We start from the raw sequence: 19,522 nt of genomic DNA, 5'->3' as shown, positions 1-19,522 counted from the left end.
TTTCCACTTCTTGAAACCCTGAAGCCAAGTGCTTAGTACACAATACACAGCATCTCCGAGAAAAACATAGTTATGACTATTTTTAACATTCTACAGTGAAACCCTTAATAGCATATCAGTATACTTATTAAATCAATGTTTCTATCAACAAATAATTCAATGACATAATAGAAAACAAACTATCTCAATAATGTCTGTCACGAACTCAACAATGTTTAGATTGGTAATTTTCAAACTCGGCATGGAAGAATTAAACTTTGGTAAGAACTGTGTTGCTAATAGTCACACAACTTAAGGAATGTAAGTAAATTGCGCATAGAGAAATTGAATCAGCATATGATTTGCTGTGTGCATAACCCAGGAATTCAAAGCCACCTGAGGCCAGTATTCTCAACAACAAAATCAATACAATCTGTTGTTGTTAGGTGCAGTCTAGCTCCTCCTGACTCATTAGTGATTCCATGCACAACTCAACGCCGCCCGCTCTGGACCTTCCCCACAGCCACCCTGCCAGTTGCGGAGTCCTTCGGGGTGGCTGCATGTCAACCTGCACTCGGCTGGATCACTTCTCTTGGAAATGGGCACGACTATGGGTCTCTTCCAGGAAGCCGGCCAGGTAACGCCACATTTCTTGGCAAAGACAAAGAGAACTTCCAGAGCTGCATCTGATGGTGGATCGATCTCAATTGGTATTGCCAATCAATTCCTGGAGCCTTGCATTTGGCGCATGCCTTCAGTTCAGCTGGGAATTCCTGATCATCCACCACCTCTTGAAATGGCTGAACATCAACTAATTAATTTTTGGTACAGTGACTGTATACATTCCTTCTATCTTCCTCTATGGCTTCCTGCATGGTTCATTATTGTGCCCATAGAATCCTTAATTTGGCAAGTTAAGGTTTTGTTTTGTTGTTTGCTTGTTTTTTTCCTCAGGTCTTTCTCCTGGAGAAATGCTAAACATGTTCTTCCATTTTGGTTTTCTATGTCCTGATATTTTCACATTTCATTAAAATACCTTACTCATAAATGCCACTCTTTGAAGTCTTCTGGTCATCTCATTCACTTCTTCAGTTTTCATTTGCTTTTCTGTGCTCAAGAGCGTTTGTCAGTCTTTTCTGACATCCTCTTTTCCAAATGATCTTTGCTCTCTGTGTCTGATATCTTTGGTGCCACCCCACAGTCCATCTGCTCTTTGCTCGTTGCTGTTCATGGCATCACATCTCTTCTTGAGATGGTCTCTGCATTCAGGAGGGATATACACCCGTGGGATTGTTTCCATTTTCTTCTACTTCTACTTAGACTTGTTTATGCACAACAGATGGCACATTCCATCATCAGCCTCTGACCTTGTTCTGATTGGTTATATTGAGCTTCTCCACTATCTCTTCCTTCAGTCATAATCAACTTGATTTCTACATACTCCACTGGATGATGTCTATTTTTAGAGTCATCGTGATACAGTTGGAAAAAAGACTGCTCTGAAGTCTAAAATGCATCAATCATGCATCAATCATGCAATCAAGGAATACCGAAGCAACTAATAATTGGGGTACCAAGGTTGAAAACAAAGAAGGAGGCTCAATCGTTGGAAAACATGGCTTTGGTGATAGAAACGACACTAAAGATTGCATGATATTGTTGTGTAAGACGGGTGACTGAACCAATAGAAATACGCCCACCCCACCCCCCACCGAGTAACAAGGAAAATGCAGGGGAAACACATTAAGAGGGGTGATATTTATGGATCATGTAAAGTCATTCACTCCTACTCCTAGCAAAAAAAAGTGCACATTCAGTAAACAGGCTAAGCATGCCCGTTTACTTCCTGTAGTCTGAGAGAAACACAGTAACTCTCTGGCTGATAGGGAGCACTTAAGGATTACAGCCAAGAAAACCATATGGGGCAGGTCTACTCTGTTACATTAGGTGATTGGAAGTCAGAATCTGCTGGACAGCATCTATCAGCAAAAAGATTAAAATTAAAGAAGTCTCTGCCAAAAATGATTGTCAAACATATCCTGATATAAGAGCATATCAGGAACCCAGATAATGCAGCATGTGCATGGCGCATGACACGCGCTTTCCTGTGTTTCACAGAGCCTAACTTTAGCTCGGAGAATAGTACATCAAACCATACACCAATAATTCTCCATCATGCACATGAAAGTCAGCTAACCAAACTGTCAGGTTTAAGAGAGCTTCCTCCCATCTAGCCTTTTCTGCTCTTTGAAATGTCAGGGTCCCATTTTCAGAATACTCACAGAAGTTTGACTTGGTAAGTGAATTGAGGAGAGAGACTAATGAAGAAGAAACTACTTCTCAGGAAAGCAAGTTCCTACTTACCATCATGAACACAAAACAAATGGTCATGAGCAGGGTCGCTATGGATACCACACTCTGCCCTGCTGCTATGGCCAATCCCATGGAGCTGGCTGAATAAGCCACCATGACAAGAGTGAACATCATGACGAAGAAGGCCGCCGCCGTTGGTTTCAATCCTAAACAAGGAAGAAAAAAGGGAGGTGACCCAGCTGCGCAATGAAGCCTATCCTTTGAATTGTCCACTACACAGACGGCACAGCATTATGTGGAGAAGAGCGTGCCAGAGTAAGGAGCCCTCGGGTGCAGAGGGTTAACTGTCAGTCAATTCGCTGTGAGGTGGGTGGTTCACACTCACTCACCACTCCTTGAGAGAAAGTCGAGGCTGACTGCCCCCATAAAGGTTTTCTCGTCTTGGATACCCAACGAGCAGTTTGACTCTTTCTCATAGGGTCCCTAAGGAACACAGATGTGTAGTGAGTAACTCAATAGGCGTGACCACAAGGTCAGCAGTAGCCCACTGCACCCGCCACCACAGCTCCTGATTGCAAACTGTAGTAGGCTAATACTATGGGGTCACACTAGATTGCTAATCAAGGGGTTCTTATGGGCTGAAAATCAATTTAATGGTACTCAGCAAATAACAATCTTGGCAGAATTGGATGGTCATAGTGCCCGTGGATGGGTTTGAACTCCCAACCTTTTGGTTAGCAGCAAAGGACAAATTGTTTGCGCCACACAGGAGGCTGCCTGATAGGCTCTTAATAAACAATGGGTGAATAAATGAATACATTAAATGCGCCCACCACCACCACCCTACAGACACAAAAATGTGGAGATGCAGCTTCTATGACTAATTCTTCATGGCCCACCTTGCATTTACAAAATGGAAGGGACCGACCAAGTCAACTGTGTATCCTGTACTACTTTCGGGGAAACACATATTTCTGGTGCACGAGTACATGCAATGATTTCAGAGAAACAGCTGACAATTCTGATGTGACGAACGAATTAAGCAAGTCTCCTACACCTCTCACACAAGGCCGCGAGTTCATGGAGCCAAGCAGCCTCCTGGGCCACCATTTTCTCTCACTATCGAGAACAACCCATCTCTTAGCTTTATACCAAGTTTTCAAAGTCCAGGTTGGGGAAAGCCTGGTCATGCCCGCCTGCAGTGGACAGACAGCTCAGAGATTATATCACGGATGGACAGATGCTCCCTTACAGGCTGGGTTATGATTTAGCGAACCAAACACATGTCTGTGAAAAGAAACTGGCTTCCCCTCATGTCCAAGACTAAACACACACACACACACACACACACACACACACACCTTTTTCCTTGATACTTACCTAACAAGAAATATATGATACAAGTAAATATAACACTTGGTAGCATCCTCATGGGCAGTAAATCAGACAGCAGTTTTCCAAAGAAGTAAGTCGACACTCTGTAATATCCACTGATATATTCGTGTCTGGAGAACAGAAACAGGCATCACGTGAGCTGACACCGATGAACACAGGCACCGAGATGGTAGCTGAGATTTTAAGACATACCCAGACGGTCACATTGCTTGCTGTGCGGGCTTCTGCTCTTACTCGGGAGGCTAATGGTTCCTTCCAGCTTCCTCAGAACCAGGCCCACTGGGCCCTGCATCCCTAGCTGCTTTAGCTGCCGTCTCGGGTGGGAGCCTCCGCTAAGACACCAGCTCACAAAGCTCTGTGTAATGAGCCCTCTTCTCATTACAGAGCTCCCTCCGGATATCATCTGCTGAGCTTCCCCGATGCCTGCATCAGGTGCACAGGTTCTGAGTAGCCTCTCTCCCTGAGGAGGCTCTTTCACACCCTGGGTGCTGGGGGACTAATTTGCCTACAGGAGCTGATCGCATTAGTCCAGACTTCCCTTTATAAGGTGCTAGAAGGGACCGCTACAGCTCTCCAAGCCCACCAAGACTGCAGCTTCATGCTACTCTTCTTACTTCTTCAACTCATGTTTTAAAAAAAGGATAATGGCACATCTTTGAAACATAAAAGCCTCCCAACCATACCCTTCTGTTAGCTATTTCGGCCCCTCTCCAGCTCTGAGTAGGGTTCAATTCCTTGACAGTGAGGGGTACCATTCAAGATCCTCCCCTTCCTGACAACTTCCAGTTGTAATTCCAAACTCTCGCTCCAATATCTTCACTCTTGCTCTCTAACGAGCCCTGGTGGCATAGTTGGTTACGCATTGGTCTGCGAACCACAAGGTCATCAGTTCAAAACCATCAGCCACTTCTCTGGAGAGAGACGGTGCTTTCTACTCCAGTAATTCAACGGCAACCCCGGAAACTCACAGGAGCAGCTCCACCCTGTCCTATAGGGTCGCCATGAGTCGGCATCGACTCAATGACAGTGAGTTTGGTTGGGCTTTGGCTCTCTGGTAATTCCTTTCCTCCGCATACAAACACGGGGGGAATATCTTCTTTGAAAAACCCAAGAAACACGCGGCCCACCCTTGACCATAAGGCTGCCTCTGCCCTTCCCCTCTTCCCCTCTCCTCTTTCAATCAAGCCAGCTGTGGCTACATCCTTCTTCAACCTTACCTCCCCACCTCCAACTTGCTTTCCATGCCACCACAATGGGTCTGTCAGTCCTCTCAGACGTCTGCTGCCAGGGTCACCGTGACCTGCCATTGTCTATGAGCCAGAGAGGCTGATCTGGCCCTTTGCCGCTTGCTTCGTCGGCAGCGTTTGGACGTGCCAATCAAACCCAACCTGGAAGCAGGGTCCTGGTCCCCCGCTCCTGACTCTCCTCTAACCACTGGCTGCTCTTCCTCGATTCGCATTGGCTGGTCTTGGGATCCCATCGCTGGCCCAGTTCTAGATGCGACCAGTTGAACGCAGACCTCTGCTGCTAGACCCACTCCTCTGCTCTGCTCAGGGCGGAAACGGACTTACATGAAGAGCTTTTTCTCGACCACGAAGAGCTCCACCACCGATATACTGCTGAAACACTGGTTGGTCACCAGGAAGAAGAGCACCCCGGTCCTGGCATGAAGGGGGAGGGAGCAGAAGCACTGTAGTCAAGGAAACAGCATCAACAACCTGGCAGCAAAACAATTTCCCAAATGATGCTTCGTCATGTTGGGGGGCGGGGGCGGTCGCTCTCTGGCTGAAACTGAGAAGGAAGCTGTGTCTCCTCACCAGGCAGCTCTGGGATTCCACTTGGCACATTTTGGAAGTCACTGTCCTAGACCATTAGAACCCTGTCCACCTTGAAGTTGAACTCACCAACATGCCAAGTGCCCAATGCAGTCACCGAATAGCAAAGAACTCGATAAAGCCGGCCGGGCTCAACACACCGCTCGTCCCGCGAGCCCCTCGCGTTGTAGGTGGGTAAATAAGAAAGTCACATCTTTGTGAGCACAATGAGAAAGAGCGAGGCACATCCAACAACGCCTCTTTATCTACAAGCAGCACACACTCTCGACAGAGCCTTCACATCAGCCTGGGACACTGCTAGACCATCTGACAAGGACCCGTGGTTTCCCAAAGGCTCAAAAACCAAAGCAAAGCAATGCGTATCGGTTAAATTAAAAAGAAAAATAAATAAAAACTTAAAAGAAAGAAAGAAGGAAAAAAAACAGACTTTGTGTTCCTGTGAAGGCCAATTAAGGCTTACTTCTCAGTGAAGTTTGCAAAAGAACCCAAAACTCGCTGCCATCAAGCCTATTCTGACGCATAGCCACCCAGCAGGGAAGAGTAGCACAGGGCTTTCTCAGGCTGTGAAAGTTATTGAGGGCAGATGTGCTTAACCCTGTGCCATGGGGGCTCCTCTTAGAAAACAAAGCACTCAGTTAACCTGCACTTACTAGAAACATGAACTTCAGGAACATGTGTCAACATCCCTACATCAGGACCAGGCCTTCCCTCGTCCCCGCATAACTTAATAGAATTCAGACTGTGAGATGAAACTGAAGTCAGATATGTGGCACATCTTTTAACTCACATACAAAGAGAACATTTCCAAAGGGGAAAAGCCAAGTGAAGAACCACTACTAACTTTTATTTTATTTTTTTTTTAAAGAAAGGAGAGAAAGAGACAATCCATTGTGCGGAAGTCATTTTCCTTTACAGATGGCAAATAAGGAACTGGTAACTTGGCGGCTTTAAAGAGTAAATAGTTATACAGTAACTAAACCGAACAGAAAATAGCTAGGCTTAGAATACTGACTTCGGGAGAAAGGCAGGGCTTTCTACTCCCATAAAGAGTTGGTTTCAGAAACTCACAGAGGCCGGTCCACCCTGGCCGGTACGGTGGCTAGGAGTGGGCACGGGGTCAGTGCAGTGAGCACCCAGATGAGGGAAGCCTGGTGACACCGTGGATTACATGTTGGGCTGAAAACAAGATCAGCAGTTCAAAACCACCAGCCACTCCGAGCGAGAAAGATGAGGCTTTCTATTCCCGTTAAGAATTAGTCACAGAGCAGTTTTACCTTGTCCTGTAGGTCATGATTAGTCAGAATTGACTGTAGCAGTGGCTTTGAGTTTATGTGTTTGTTTGTTTGTTTGTTTACACAAATGGCTATGTAACTGTCTGTACAGCCCACACAGGCATAGTGCCAAGATAATACAGGTTCCGTTCCAGACCATCACAATCCAGTGAGTGTAGCAATCCAGTGAATCACACCACTTTTTTCTTCTGGTTTCCCAATGCACATTAAAAAGCTATGCCTACACTGCAGAGTGGCTTGTTCAGTGTATAATGGCATGATGAGAAAGTCCCAAAGACGGAGAATTATCAGAGTGTGAGCCAGATACACAACAGGAGCATGTGCTGCTGGAAAAATGGTGTCCATGGATTTATTCAGTGCAAAACTGCCACCCATAAAATTGCCACCACACAGAGTATGCCTGTACAGCTCACAGCAAGTTGAAAGCCAACTCCAATCAACAGCTAGATTTCACCTCATTTGGTTAATTAAGTGCGACACCTACTTACCAATGTGGTGATGCTCAGATTGATTCTCAAAAAAGAGTGAAATTCCCTCTAAATCATAGCATAATTTATTTCCATTAAAGGCGTGGCTGTTAGGGAAGTGACGGGATGCCCATTGTCTTCAGGAGCCCCTGGGTGGTGCAAACGGCTGACACCCTTGGTTGCTATTTGAAACGCTGGTTCAAAACCCCCCTGAGGGGCCTCCAAATTAAGGTGTGCGGATCTACTTCCAAAACCAGGATCCATTGAAAACCCAGTGGAAGGGTCTGTTCTCCTTGGACAGACTGAGGAGGGCACCGCAAGGTGGAATCCACTTGACAAGGGGTGAACACGGTTCCAAGGTGGCAGTCCACGTGCGTCATATCTACTTACAGGCCCTAACACTGCGTTAAAAGCGCCCCTTTTCTCAACATACGCGGGCGCATGCAGCTACCATCACAGCATGGCAAGCACGCCAGAGGCAGCTCTCAAGATCAAAGAAGCTGATTTTCTACCCACTGTCGATCCAGCAGCTCTTGGCCCGCGGCGGCTCTTTAGGGCAGGTTAGAACTGCTCTCTCGGGTGTCCAAGGCTGTAAATGTTTGTAGAAGCAGTGCCTCACCTTTCTCCTGCAAGATTACACCTGACACAAGATCGAAGCCCAGTTTTTCTTAGAGACTAGCAAAGAGAGCATTTCCATCTCTGGGCTAGTTAATACCAAACCAAGAACTTTCCAAGCAACTTCAAATAATCAAAAACTAAGTTTCACTACTACAAGTTTGCATTTCAGGATCTGGTGCTAGAGGTGATGCTAGAGTATTTTGTTAAATTTTAATTAGAATCAAAATAATCAGCAGGTATGAGATCACTTAATCACAAAAGGGCAAACATCATAAGAGGCCACTAAGGTAAAAAAAATCAAGGAAAGGTTCTCAAACTAAAAAAAAAAGAAGAATTTTTTCATCAGTTGTAGAACCACACGCAACAGCCACATGTACAGAGCCTCAATTCTTATTGAAAGTGATAGCCAACTCGTGAAAATTAAAAGTTCAAGTAAGACTTATGTCCTATTCAGTTGTTCCAGTATTTTTTCCAAATGTTTCCTGGTATCCAACATAAAAGGCACACTCTAGACCAGGAGTCCTCAAACTTTTTAACAGGGGACCAGTTCACTGTCCCTCAGACTTGTTGGAGGGCCGGACTCTAGTTTAAAAAAAACAACACTATGAATAAATTCCTAGGCACACTGCACATATCTTATTTTGAAGTAAAAAAAAAAATGGGGAAAAAACACCCTGCAGGCCGGATAAATGTCCTCGGCGGGCCGCATGTTGGCGGTGGGCTGTAGTTTGAGGACACCCGCTCTAGACCATGTGGTAGGCTCTGTGTAGGGTTACAAACGACCACTGCAGAGCCATCAATTAGTAACAGGTTTGGAGACTTGGAGGCGAGTGTGTGTACAGCCCTTAGGGTGGGTAAAGAGATAACGAAGGTACAGCAATAAAAAATGACATAGCCAGCCCCCAATAAAATGATTTTTTTTAAAAAAATGACACAGCCCTGGAAAAGAGCTGCATTACAAACGACACTACTTGATTCCACACAGACAACAATTCATTCCTCAGAGTCAGGAATTTCACACGCATTCTTTCTTTCTTTCAAAAGCAATTAACCTTTCCTGGACCTCAGCATAGGTTTGACTTAAGCTCCTCCAACTTCCCTCAACAGTGAAGTGAGGCTAAGACCATCCACCACCCCCCCCTTTGGCCCTTGGGAGGATGACCTGGGAAGATGGGTGTCAGAAGATAAGCCCAATGTGTGCTACTTCCAGCACTCTCCCTCCATGAGCACCTGAGCAGTCTGCAGTCTGCTGAGCGCCTAATAAGTTCAGCACAGCAGGTGCTGTTACCTGCCTTCACGTTGGCTCCAACTCATGGTGAGCCCTGTGCAGCAGAGCGAGCGAAACCAAGACTGTCCACGCCGCATCCCCTGCATGCTCACTGCTATGGTCCAGTCCAGTCTAATGCTGTGTATTTTACATGACTGCTAACCTAGGGGACTCACCTTCCAGCACTATATCAGACATCATTCTGCTGGGACCCCTGAGAGCTTTTCATTGGCTAGTTAATGTTTACAAGAAGATCGCTGGATCTTTCTTCCTCGCCTATCTTGGCTAGAATTCCCCTGAAATCTGTTCACCATGGATGACCTTGCTGCTATTTGAATTGCCAGTGGTATCGCTTCCAGTATCACAGCCATAAGCAAGCCACCACAATTAAGATTAATTGACAAGCAGGTGGTGGTGGTGATCAGAATAAGGTGGAGTTCATCAAAGACTGTCCTCATGATCATCTTTAAACCTGAACCCAGTGGTTCTCAACCTGTGGGTCGCAGCCCCTTAGGGGGTTGCATGACCCTTTCACCGGGGTCGCCCGATTCATAACAGTAGCAAAATCACAGTTGTGAAGTAGCAACGAAAATAGCTGTATGGTTATTTAACCATAAAATGTGGGAGTCATCAAACATGAGGAACTGTATTAATGGGTTGCAGCATTAGGAAGATTGAGAACCACTGTCTTAACCCTAAATCGCTGTAAAACCAAAGAGTAACTTAACCAGTGGAAGGAATATCTGCCTTGAGCATTATGTTTTTTGAAGAAGCTATCTCTATGGGATCAAATTGGCCACAGCCCCTCGGAAGATGAGATAGGAAACATGGAACAGGGCGTGTATTATCTGAGTGGGGAGGAGCAACTCCGAACGGAGGGTGAGGGCGACTGCACGATCGAGGACCATCATCAGTGCAATGGAATTGGACAAGTAGAAGTTGTTGAACTGATATATGTTCTGCTGTGTTTATTCTCAATTAACCAAAGTAAAACCTTTTTTTTTGTCTCATCATGTAGTAAATTTTTTAAGGGCACATTAAATCGAAACCAGATAAGGATCACAACACTGATAACCATTAAAGGACTACAAAACAAACAAGCAAAAACTGAGCCCCATTGGTCTCCCAGTCAAATTTACAAAGCAGAACAAAAAAAGTAACTTTTCCATTAGCTTTCCATTCACTGATCCGTGCCTCAGATCTACTTCCTCAACGAAAGAGCATCAATCCTGTATTTATCTCAAATGCAAATTATTAATGAATTTCCTTATGCTGGAAAACAATTGTAGCACTTTTGAAAATCAAGGACAAATTTACTTACCTATTCTGGATACCAGTTTGATCATTTTTCAATCCATAGAAAATAGCCCCTATAACCAGTCCTAAGAGGATTGTGACAATTATCTTTAAAAAGAAAAAAAAGGAAAGATATTTTAAATCAATAGCAAAAATTCATACACATCATTTGTTATTATAATCTATATAGTTGCAAAATCAGATTTCTTCAGTAACCAAAATATTGTAAATGGCTTTGTCTGGGACAATAAGACATCCTGATTTCTAAGTTTAATTAATAATAGACAGTAATTGGTGAATTTGGGGGACTTAAAAAGAAGAAAGCAAAATAGTAGAAAAGCTACCCCAAAACAGCCCATTCCAACGCAGAGTGACCCTGTAGAGTAGAACTGCCCCTGTGGGTTCCCAGACCGTAGCCCTATACTAGAGTGTAATGTCTCATCTCTCCTGTGGAGCAGTTGGTGGGTGTGTACTGCTGACCTTGCAGTTAAGAGCCCACTGCATAACTCACTATACCACCAGCGTTCCTACTGGAGAAGCTAAGATGCCCAGTGATTTCATAAGGCCTTGGAATTCCAGATAGAGATGCTGATCAGGGCAAACACCTAAGTAACTCTTTACTGTTTTGGGCAATGGAATAAAGTCTAAATGTTAGGAAATTTTAGCCTGAACTATGAACCTTTGTGCCTGTTTGAAGAGGTTTGAGTAAAAAAACAGGATATCTTTACTTTTAACATAATAACACATTAAAAAATAACACATTGTAAAACATGTACAAACAATTGCTAACAATGGCATTTGCACGGCATGGAAGTAGGGGTGAGCTGGGGACTGCCAATTCAAACTCTGGGGAGTCGATGCCTGTACTGGAAAAGTGCATTGTCATTCTTACAAAACATGCGGCGAGCTCTCCTTGAGTACATCTGTGTGTTTCTATTACTCATCTCCTCCATCACCGTAACCTCTATCCACAGCAACCTTAGCCAGCTGGACTGCCAGCCAACAGTACAGACCTCTGCTGCCAGCTCTCTGGATCCTCTTATCTACCTTCAGCTACTACCCAGTCAGTCTGTCTGGTGGCTCCTAAGAAAACCAGATAAGCGTCTCTTTCTGTTTGTAACATTGATAAAATGCCTCCTAAGCACATGTATAAGTAAAAGGTTAAGGACCAGATTATGACATAATTTACTTGAGGTTCATCAGCATACAGACAACTGATCTTCGATAAGGGCCCAAAAAATATCCAATGGGAAGCACATGCCCTCTTTAACAACTGGTGCTGGGAAAAATGGATATCATCTACCTGCAGAAAAATGAAGCAGGACCCTTATCTCACTCCATGCACAAGAATAAACCCAAGGTGGATCGCAGACCTTGAAGTTAACCCCAAAACTATTAGGGCAATCAACGAGGGAATTGGGACCAACTTGAGTACTTTGGAACAGGGAATACACACATTATCAGAAATAGGGAAGGACACACACACAGAGGAGGCACAAATTGACAAATGGGATGCACTGAAGATTAAACACCTGTGTATATCAAAAGAATTCACCAAGAGAGTAATAAGAGAGTCCACGAACCGGGAAAACACCTTTAGCAATGACACGTCAGACAAAGGCCGTATGACTAAAATCCTCAATGCTCTGCTAGCTTCCAAAAAGAAAAAAAACGAATTGCCCACTGAGGATGTGGGCAAAGGACCTGAACAGAAGTTTCACGGGGGCAGAAATCCGAATGGCCAACAAACATATGAGAAAATGTTCCCGATCTTTAGCCATAAGAGAGAGAAATGCAAATTAAAACAACAACGAGGTACTACCTAACACCCTCAAAGGTAGCCCAATTCAAAAAATCAGAAAGCAACAAGTGTTGGAGGGGCTGTGGGGAGACAGGAACTCTCATCCACTGCTGGTGAACCTGTAAGCAAGTACAGCCACTATGGAAATCAATCTGGAGATACCTAAAACAGATGGAAACAGAGTTACCATATGACCCAGCAATCCCCCTACTGGGCATATAACCAGAGAGGCAAGAAACAAACCATGGCCAGACATCTGTGCTCCAATGTTCATTGTGGCACAGTTCACAATTTAAAGGAGTTGGAAATAACCCAAATTTCCATCAACTGACGAATGGATTAAAAAGCTGTGTTACATACATACATGGAGTATTATGCATCACTAAAAAGCAGTGATGAACATGTGAAGCACATCGCTGCATGGGAAGAACTGGAGAAAATCATGCTAAGCGAAGTAAGTCAAGCAAAAAAGGGCAAGTACATCACAGCCCACTGAAGTAAATTAAAAAAGAAAAAAAGGAAAAGGGGCATAGGGAAAAAGCTACTGTGTACAAACATTCCTGGGGTGAGGACCAGGTAGTATGGCAGGGACCAGACCGAATCCAGGGATACATATGGTAGACACCTAAAAAGGCGGTATGGAAAGACAACAACAACAACAACAATAATAAAGAGAAATGGGTAGCAGGGCCACAGGGCACTAACCCACACAAGGGGAGGGTATTGTTTATATCTCCAAAGGGAAAGAGGGACCAGACTTCAGCCCAGTGCTCTAAGATGTGAATTCAACATGCTGGCGTGGAGTAGGGAACCAGTGGAGACGTCTGAGGGGCCGGCCCCAATCCCAACTACTACATGGACACCTGCCCCTCCCCCCAGAAGAATTTATTTCAAAGGACAACATTGAATCTGCAGCTCCGGGAGAGGAACACATCTGATCAGAGCCCAAGGGAGCAGATGAAGGGGGAGGAGGAGAGAGTGGAGCACATCCTGGCCCGCCAGGCCTTGAGGACGATGTTCCCGATTAGAGCAGCCAGTCCACAGAGAGTACCATATGGCTGACCCCATTATGAGACATAATGTCCCTCATTGACCCATAGTCCTACAGGGGACAACACAGGAGACACAGTGTGGGAATTAAACCCTATCTGATCCCGCCACACTGAGGTAAAACACTAAGGGGGTTCAACAGAACAGTAAGGGAACAGAGCAGCAGCGAGGTCCCCAGGAAATGCTGAAGGTGCCCCAACAGACTGGACTGGAAAATACTCCTAAAGGCCAACAAATAGTCCTTGAACTAAGTATAAGTTTTTCTTTCTTGTTTTGTTTTTTTGTCATTGGTTTGTTGTTGTTTTATTGTATATTGTTACTTGGTTTTGCTCTGTTTTGTTTTTGTGCATGTTATTATCTCTGCAGATCTGTCTAAATAAGATAGGCTGGATGAACAATCCAGAGGATAAAACAACGGGACTGACAGTTCGGGGCGGGGGGGGGACTTGGGAAAGTGGGAGGTGGGGAGAAAGGTAGTGGTGTTAACAAACCCAGGGACAAGGGAACAACAGGTGACCCAAATCGGTGGTGAGAAGGGTGTAGGGGGCCTGGTAAGGTGCAATCAGGATAATGTAACTAAGAGGAATTTCTGAAACCCAAATGAAGACTGAGCGTGATAGAGGGAAAAGAGAAAAGTCAAAGGAAATAGAGGAAAGAGCTAGGAGGCAAAGGGAATTTGTAGAGGTCTAAATAAAGGCATGTACATATGTAAATATATTTATATATGAGGATGGGGAAATATATTTATGTGCATATATTTATAGGTTTAGTATTAAGGTAGCAGAAGGACATTGGGCCCCCACTCAAGTACTTCCTCAATGCAAGAATACTTTCTTCTATTAAATTGGCATTCTATGGTGCTCACCTCTCAACACAACTGCTGAAACCAAAGCAGGTACATAAGAAAATGTGGCTAAGAAAGCTGATGGTGCCTGGCTATCAAAAGATATAGCATCTGGTGTCTTAAATGCTTGAAGGTAAATAAGTGGCCATCTAGATCAGAAGCAACAAAGCCCACATGGTAGAAGCACACCAGCCTGTGCGATCATGAGGTGCCAAAGGGATCAGTTATCAGGCATCAAAGAACAAAAAATCATATCATGTGTGCTCACCTCCATGATACAATTTCTTTCTTTTTTTTTTTTTTGATACAATTTCTTAAGACAAATGGGTGCGTAAGCAAATGTGGTGAAGAAAGCTGATGGTGCCCGGCAATCAAAAGATATAGCGCCTGGGGCCTTAAAGACTTGAAGGTAAACAAGTGGCCATCTAGCTCAGAAGCAACAAAGCCCACATGGAAGAAGCACAACAGCCTGTGTGATCACGAGGTGTTTAGGGGATCAGGTATCAGGCATCATCAAAACAAAAAAAATCTTACCATAGTGAATGAGTGGGGGAGTGTGGAGTAGAGACCTAAAGTTCATTTGTAAGGCACTGGACATCCCCTTACAGAAGGGTCTCGGAGAGGAGACGAGCCAGTCAGGGTGTGATGTAGCAATGATGAAACATACAACTTTCCTCTAGTTCCTAAATGCTTTCTCCTCCCCCACTATCATGATCCCAATTCTACCTTACAAATCTGTCTAGATCAGAGGATGTACACTGGTACAGATAGGAACTGGAAACACAGGGAATTCAGGACATATGATCCTTCAGGACCAGTGGTGTGAGTGGCGATACTGGGAGCGGGAGCGTAGAGGGAGGGTGGGTTGGAAAGGGGGAACCGATTACAAGGATCTACATGTGACCTTCTCCCTGGGGGACAGACAGCAGAACATTGGGTGAAGGGAGACATCAGCCAGGGAAAGATATGACAAAATAATAATTTATAAATTATCAAGTGTTCATGAGGGAGGGGGAGTGGTGCAGAGGGGAAAATATGAGGAGCTGAGCCAAGGGGCTTAGGTGGAGAGCAAATGTTTTGAGAATGATGAGGGCAATGAATGTACAAATGTGCTTTACACAATTGATGTTTGTATTAATTGTGATAAGAGTTGTATGAACCCCTTATAAAATGATTTTTAAAAATTTACTCGAGAAAATGCTACTTGTTTTGCATGGAACAGATATTAAAAAGAGCAAGTAAGGCCGCATAGCTTGAAGGACGTAGTCAATGGCACTCGATTGTGCACGTAGAAATGGGTGAGGTAACATCAGCTTTCTCATGTGCATTTTCACCGCAAGAAAATGATTTTATGTGTGTGTGTGTCTATGTGAACACAAAATACCCTGTCCTATCATAGAGCCATCAGTGTTTTAAAAAAAAAGTTTTTAAACCGTGTTTTTTTTTTAAACTCCATGTCCATTGGTAGCAAAACTCCAAGTAATTTGCTAATGAGAGTTGTGCATGAAATAAACCACTGTGGAAGAACAGGATAGTGCGCTATGAAGACGATGGTCTTGAAAGAATTTGGTTTAAATATTCACTTCTGAAATGTGATTAAATTTCCTCACTAAGAGTGTTTAAGGAAGAAACTCGAAAGAAAAAAACTCCATCAGTGCAGTCACATGATCAATGTCCTCAGAATGTACCACACTTATGTCCCTAGATCAGGCTTCAAAACATGAGCAATGACCACTGTCAATATGCATGTGTGGGTATGGCCTCAGGGGTCTATAAACTTGATAAAAACCAAACCTTGGAGATAGGGCTAACTCACACCAAGCCTGAAGGGTAGAGTAGAGCTGCCTGCAGGTTGTCCCAGGCTATAAATCTTTATGAAAGGATATTAATTGCCACTCTTCATCCCCGCCAAACAGTTTGGTGGGTTTCAAACTCCCGACCATTTGGTTGGCAGCTGAGCACTTAACGTTGTGCCACATGGCTCCTTACAAACAGCCACACATTTCTAACTGGACATTTCACATTGCTTTGTTCTTTTTCCATTCAAAACGTGACGTCTTGTAACAGCATCCTGTCAGTATTATCATGAGGGTGTTTCAAAGTTCTAAAAGTATTTTCAAGATCAGCTTTCAAACGTATTGAAAACATAATTAATCTCACATTAGAACTTTGTTATGCTTTTACAAGGTGGGTCTGTATTATTTGTTCTTACATAAAAGAGAAAAAATAGCAAACACCAAAGAAAACGAGCAAATGGAACATGACACCAAGCATAGAGAAACTCTATCTGTGAGTTCTGACCCGTTCCGAATAGAAATATGTTTTAAAATTCCCTAATATCAGTCATTGTTGAAATGTATCTAACCAGTAATTCTTAAGGTAGATTCTGGGATATGTTTACGTGTATCAATTTTTAAAAATGGATCCAATAGTTAGTTAACATGATGCTTGACAATGCATATCCAAGGAATGTGCTAACGCTTTCCAAAAGTATTTGATCAGGAAGCACTCCCCACCTAGTGAGTCATCTTTGAAAATGGTTTTATGCTCATTCTAAGATCTTTCAAATATAACCTTTGGCAAAACCCACTATCAGAAAGGTCGAGTCTGAATCACATAAATGCATATATAAATCGATGACTTCTTCAAACCACAGTGCAGTTGTAGATCTCCACATACAATATTTACTAACCAGAGGCCATAAAACATGAACAGCCCAGTGAAAAGCAAGAGTCAATAAACAAGGTCCCCCCTCCCTCCAGGCCATGTATGACCTGAGCCTGCCTTCTCCTTCAAGCCTTGCGCTGGGTGGTTTTCTCGTGGTTTAATGGTAAAGGGGGAGGGGATAAAGAGTCATATTCCTCATTAGAAAAATCGATGTGGAATTTACACAGTTTAGTCTCCATAAATAAAGCTTTATTGGAACATTGCTATCTTTTTTCACTTGCAAGTTATCTCTAGTGCTTTAAATACCCGACCGCAAAACACAAGGTGGGCATTTCAAACCCGCCAGGCAGTAGGCAGGAGAGAGAGGTGGAAGTCGGCTTTCGTAAAGTTCCAGTCTTGGAAAGCCCACGATGCAATGCTACTTGGTGCTACAGGTTTTCTATGGGTCAGAATATAATCCATGGCAATGGGTTAGTAACTGAGCAAGGTCATAGGACCTCGAAGTCTAAAATATTTATGATCTAGCGCCCTACGCCCTACGGAGGAGCCCTGGTGGATTAGTGGGTTACGGATTGGGCAGCAGTTGGAAAACGATCAGCCACTCTGAGGGAGAAAGATGAGGTTTTCTATTCTCGTGAAGATTTACAGTCTCAGAAATCCACAAGGGCTTCGACTCGATGTCAGTGACTGACTGACTGGTTCTTCACAGAATAAGTTTGCCTTCTCCTGACCAAGCTGACATTCCAGTATTTCTACGTCTGAATGAGAGTTGCCATTCAGAATAGACGCACAGGAAACACAAGGTTCACTGTGAGTCAGAATCAACTCTCTGGACACTGTGCTGACCATTGTTGGAATTCCTTTGCTGGAAGTGAATTCACTTGATCAAAGCCAGGCCCCTGGCCGTGGAGTCAGTCCCATCTCATCCCGAGGCTGTGGATCTTTGAGAAAGCAGAGACACATCCGGCTCCCTCAGAGCAGCTGGTGGGCTGAACTTTAGAGTTAGTGGTCCAATGCTGACGAAGGCTAAGTTATGCATCTTGGAGGCATGATGGGTTTAGGGCTTGCTCTGAAAGAAACCTAGCACCAAGAGATTCTGAATCATGGCAGATTGAAAGTAGCACTAAGTTCTAATCACGTCCGTTCACAACACTGCTGTACATGTGACTTGAGCAAGACAGAGAGCAATTTAAATTAATTTCCAAGTTAAAAAAACTTTTAAAACACAATGCATAAATCACAATAAAGACTCTACTCAATCCCATTGTCTCATCTTAGAATAATGTATACACCAGTTAATCCTATGCACTAGTCTTATTTCCAAGTCACATCAAATCTACTCCAGGAAGAGACAATGTGCCCTCGATTGACAGAATACACAAATGTGTATGGTTATAAAAGCCAAATAACAAGTACCAAAAATATTTGGAGAAATTGGCAGCTGACTCAGGTAGGGACATGCTGCTCTTGCTGTAGGCCACTGTTGTTGTGTGCTTGTTGTGAGCTGATTCCAACTCATGGCGAGGACCCCAATAATAGCACTGCCCCCTGGGGTTTCCTGAAGTGACATTTCTGTGGGAGCACATCAACTTGTTTTCTCCAGCACCGTGGTTGGAAGGTTTAAACTGTCAGCATGTCATTGACCACCAACAACTCACTGCCATGATAAATAGGGTTTCTGAGATGGCAAATATTGACAGGAGCCGTCTCCTTTTTCTCCCACTGGACAGTTGGTAGACTTGAACTACCGACCTGGAGGGTAGCGATCCAATGTTTTTAGTCCACTACACCACCAGAGCTCCACCAAGATTCCTTAAAAGGAATGTAAGTTCTGAATATTAATACTTAGAAGGTGGAAACACTCAAGTATGAAACATCAGGGGTCCTCCAACTTTTTAAACAGGGGGCTAGTTCACTGGCTCTCCAACTCATTGGAGGGCCGGACTATAGTTTAAAAAAAAACAAAACTATGAACAAATTCCTATGCACACTGCCCATATCTTATTTTGAAGTAAAACACAAAACGGGGCAAAAACACCCAGTGGGCTGGATAAATGTCCTCGGCGGGCCGCATGTAGCCCACAGGCCGTAATTTGAGGATGTCTGACCGACACATTAAAAAGTCACTAATATTTCACTAGAACTAACAATGTGCCATCTTTCAGGGCTTAAGAGAAACTAAAAATTTGGTGATAAACATAATAACCCCAAATAACCAGAACAATTTATTTCCTTATGAAGATAGACCAATGATGAACAGTGGTCTTAAAAGCTTGAAAGTAACTCTCTAAGATACAATTATTGGTCTTACCAATAACTGTAGGAAATCACAGACTCAAAGTTTACAGGACTATTGGTCTCAAGAACCCTGGCCTCATCCTCCCTAGAACCAGGTTAAAGGTGCCCGGCTATTCCTACGAACCATTCTCCCGGCCACAGTAGACAGATCTTGAGAGACCAGGAGAAAGATGTGGAACAGAGTGTCAAGTTCTTTTTATAAATGGAGACTTATTAGAACATTGAGACTGGAGGCCTCCCAAAGCAAACTAGCTCTGAGATGGCCTTTTAGCTAATAGCCTATTGGAGCCTCCTTGAGAACTAGGTATTGTTTTACAAAACCGCCTGTAGAAGACCAAAGGCCAACAAGTACTTTTAAAGGAAGACAAGAAGGTACGAGGGCAGGGGATGAGATGAGCGG

At 43.9% G+C, this 19,522-nt stretch overlaps 1 protein-coding gene across 2 annotated transcripts in view; it reads right to left on the bottom strand.

The window, feature by feature from the left end:
• ABCG2 (ATP binding cassette subfamily G member 2 (JR blood group)) overlaps nt 1–19,522 on the bottom strand; it is a 78,597-nt gene that overhangs the window by 11,032 nt on the left and 48,043 nt on the right. For both annotated transcript variants that reach the window (XM_075544030.1, XM_075544029.1), the window contains exons 10-13: nt 10,488–10,570; nt 5,259–5,348; nt 3,673–3,797; nt 2,344–2,498 (exon numbers count right to left, since the gene is read on the bottom strand). In XM_075544030.1, the coding sequence (XP_075400145.1) occupies nt 2,344–2,498; nt 3,673–3,797; nt 5,259–5,348; nt 10,488–10,570 (453 nt within the window). The remainder of the gene's footprint in view (nt 1–2,343; nt 2,499–3,672; nt 3,798–5,258; nt 5,349–10,487; nt 10,571–19,522) is intronic.

Source organism: Tenrec ecaudatus, chromosome 3, assembly GCF_050624435.1.
Source record: "Tenrec ecaudatus isolate mTenEca1 chromosome 3, mTenEca1.hap1, whole genome shotgun sequence".
NCBI lineage: Eukaryota > Metazoa > Chordata > Mammalia > Afrosoricida > Tenrecidae > Tenrec > Tenrec ecaudatus.
Note: the sequence above shows the minus strand (reverse complement) of the source record. Positions and strands in the feature narration are given on the sequence as shown.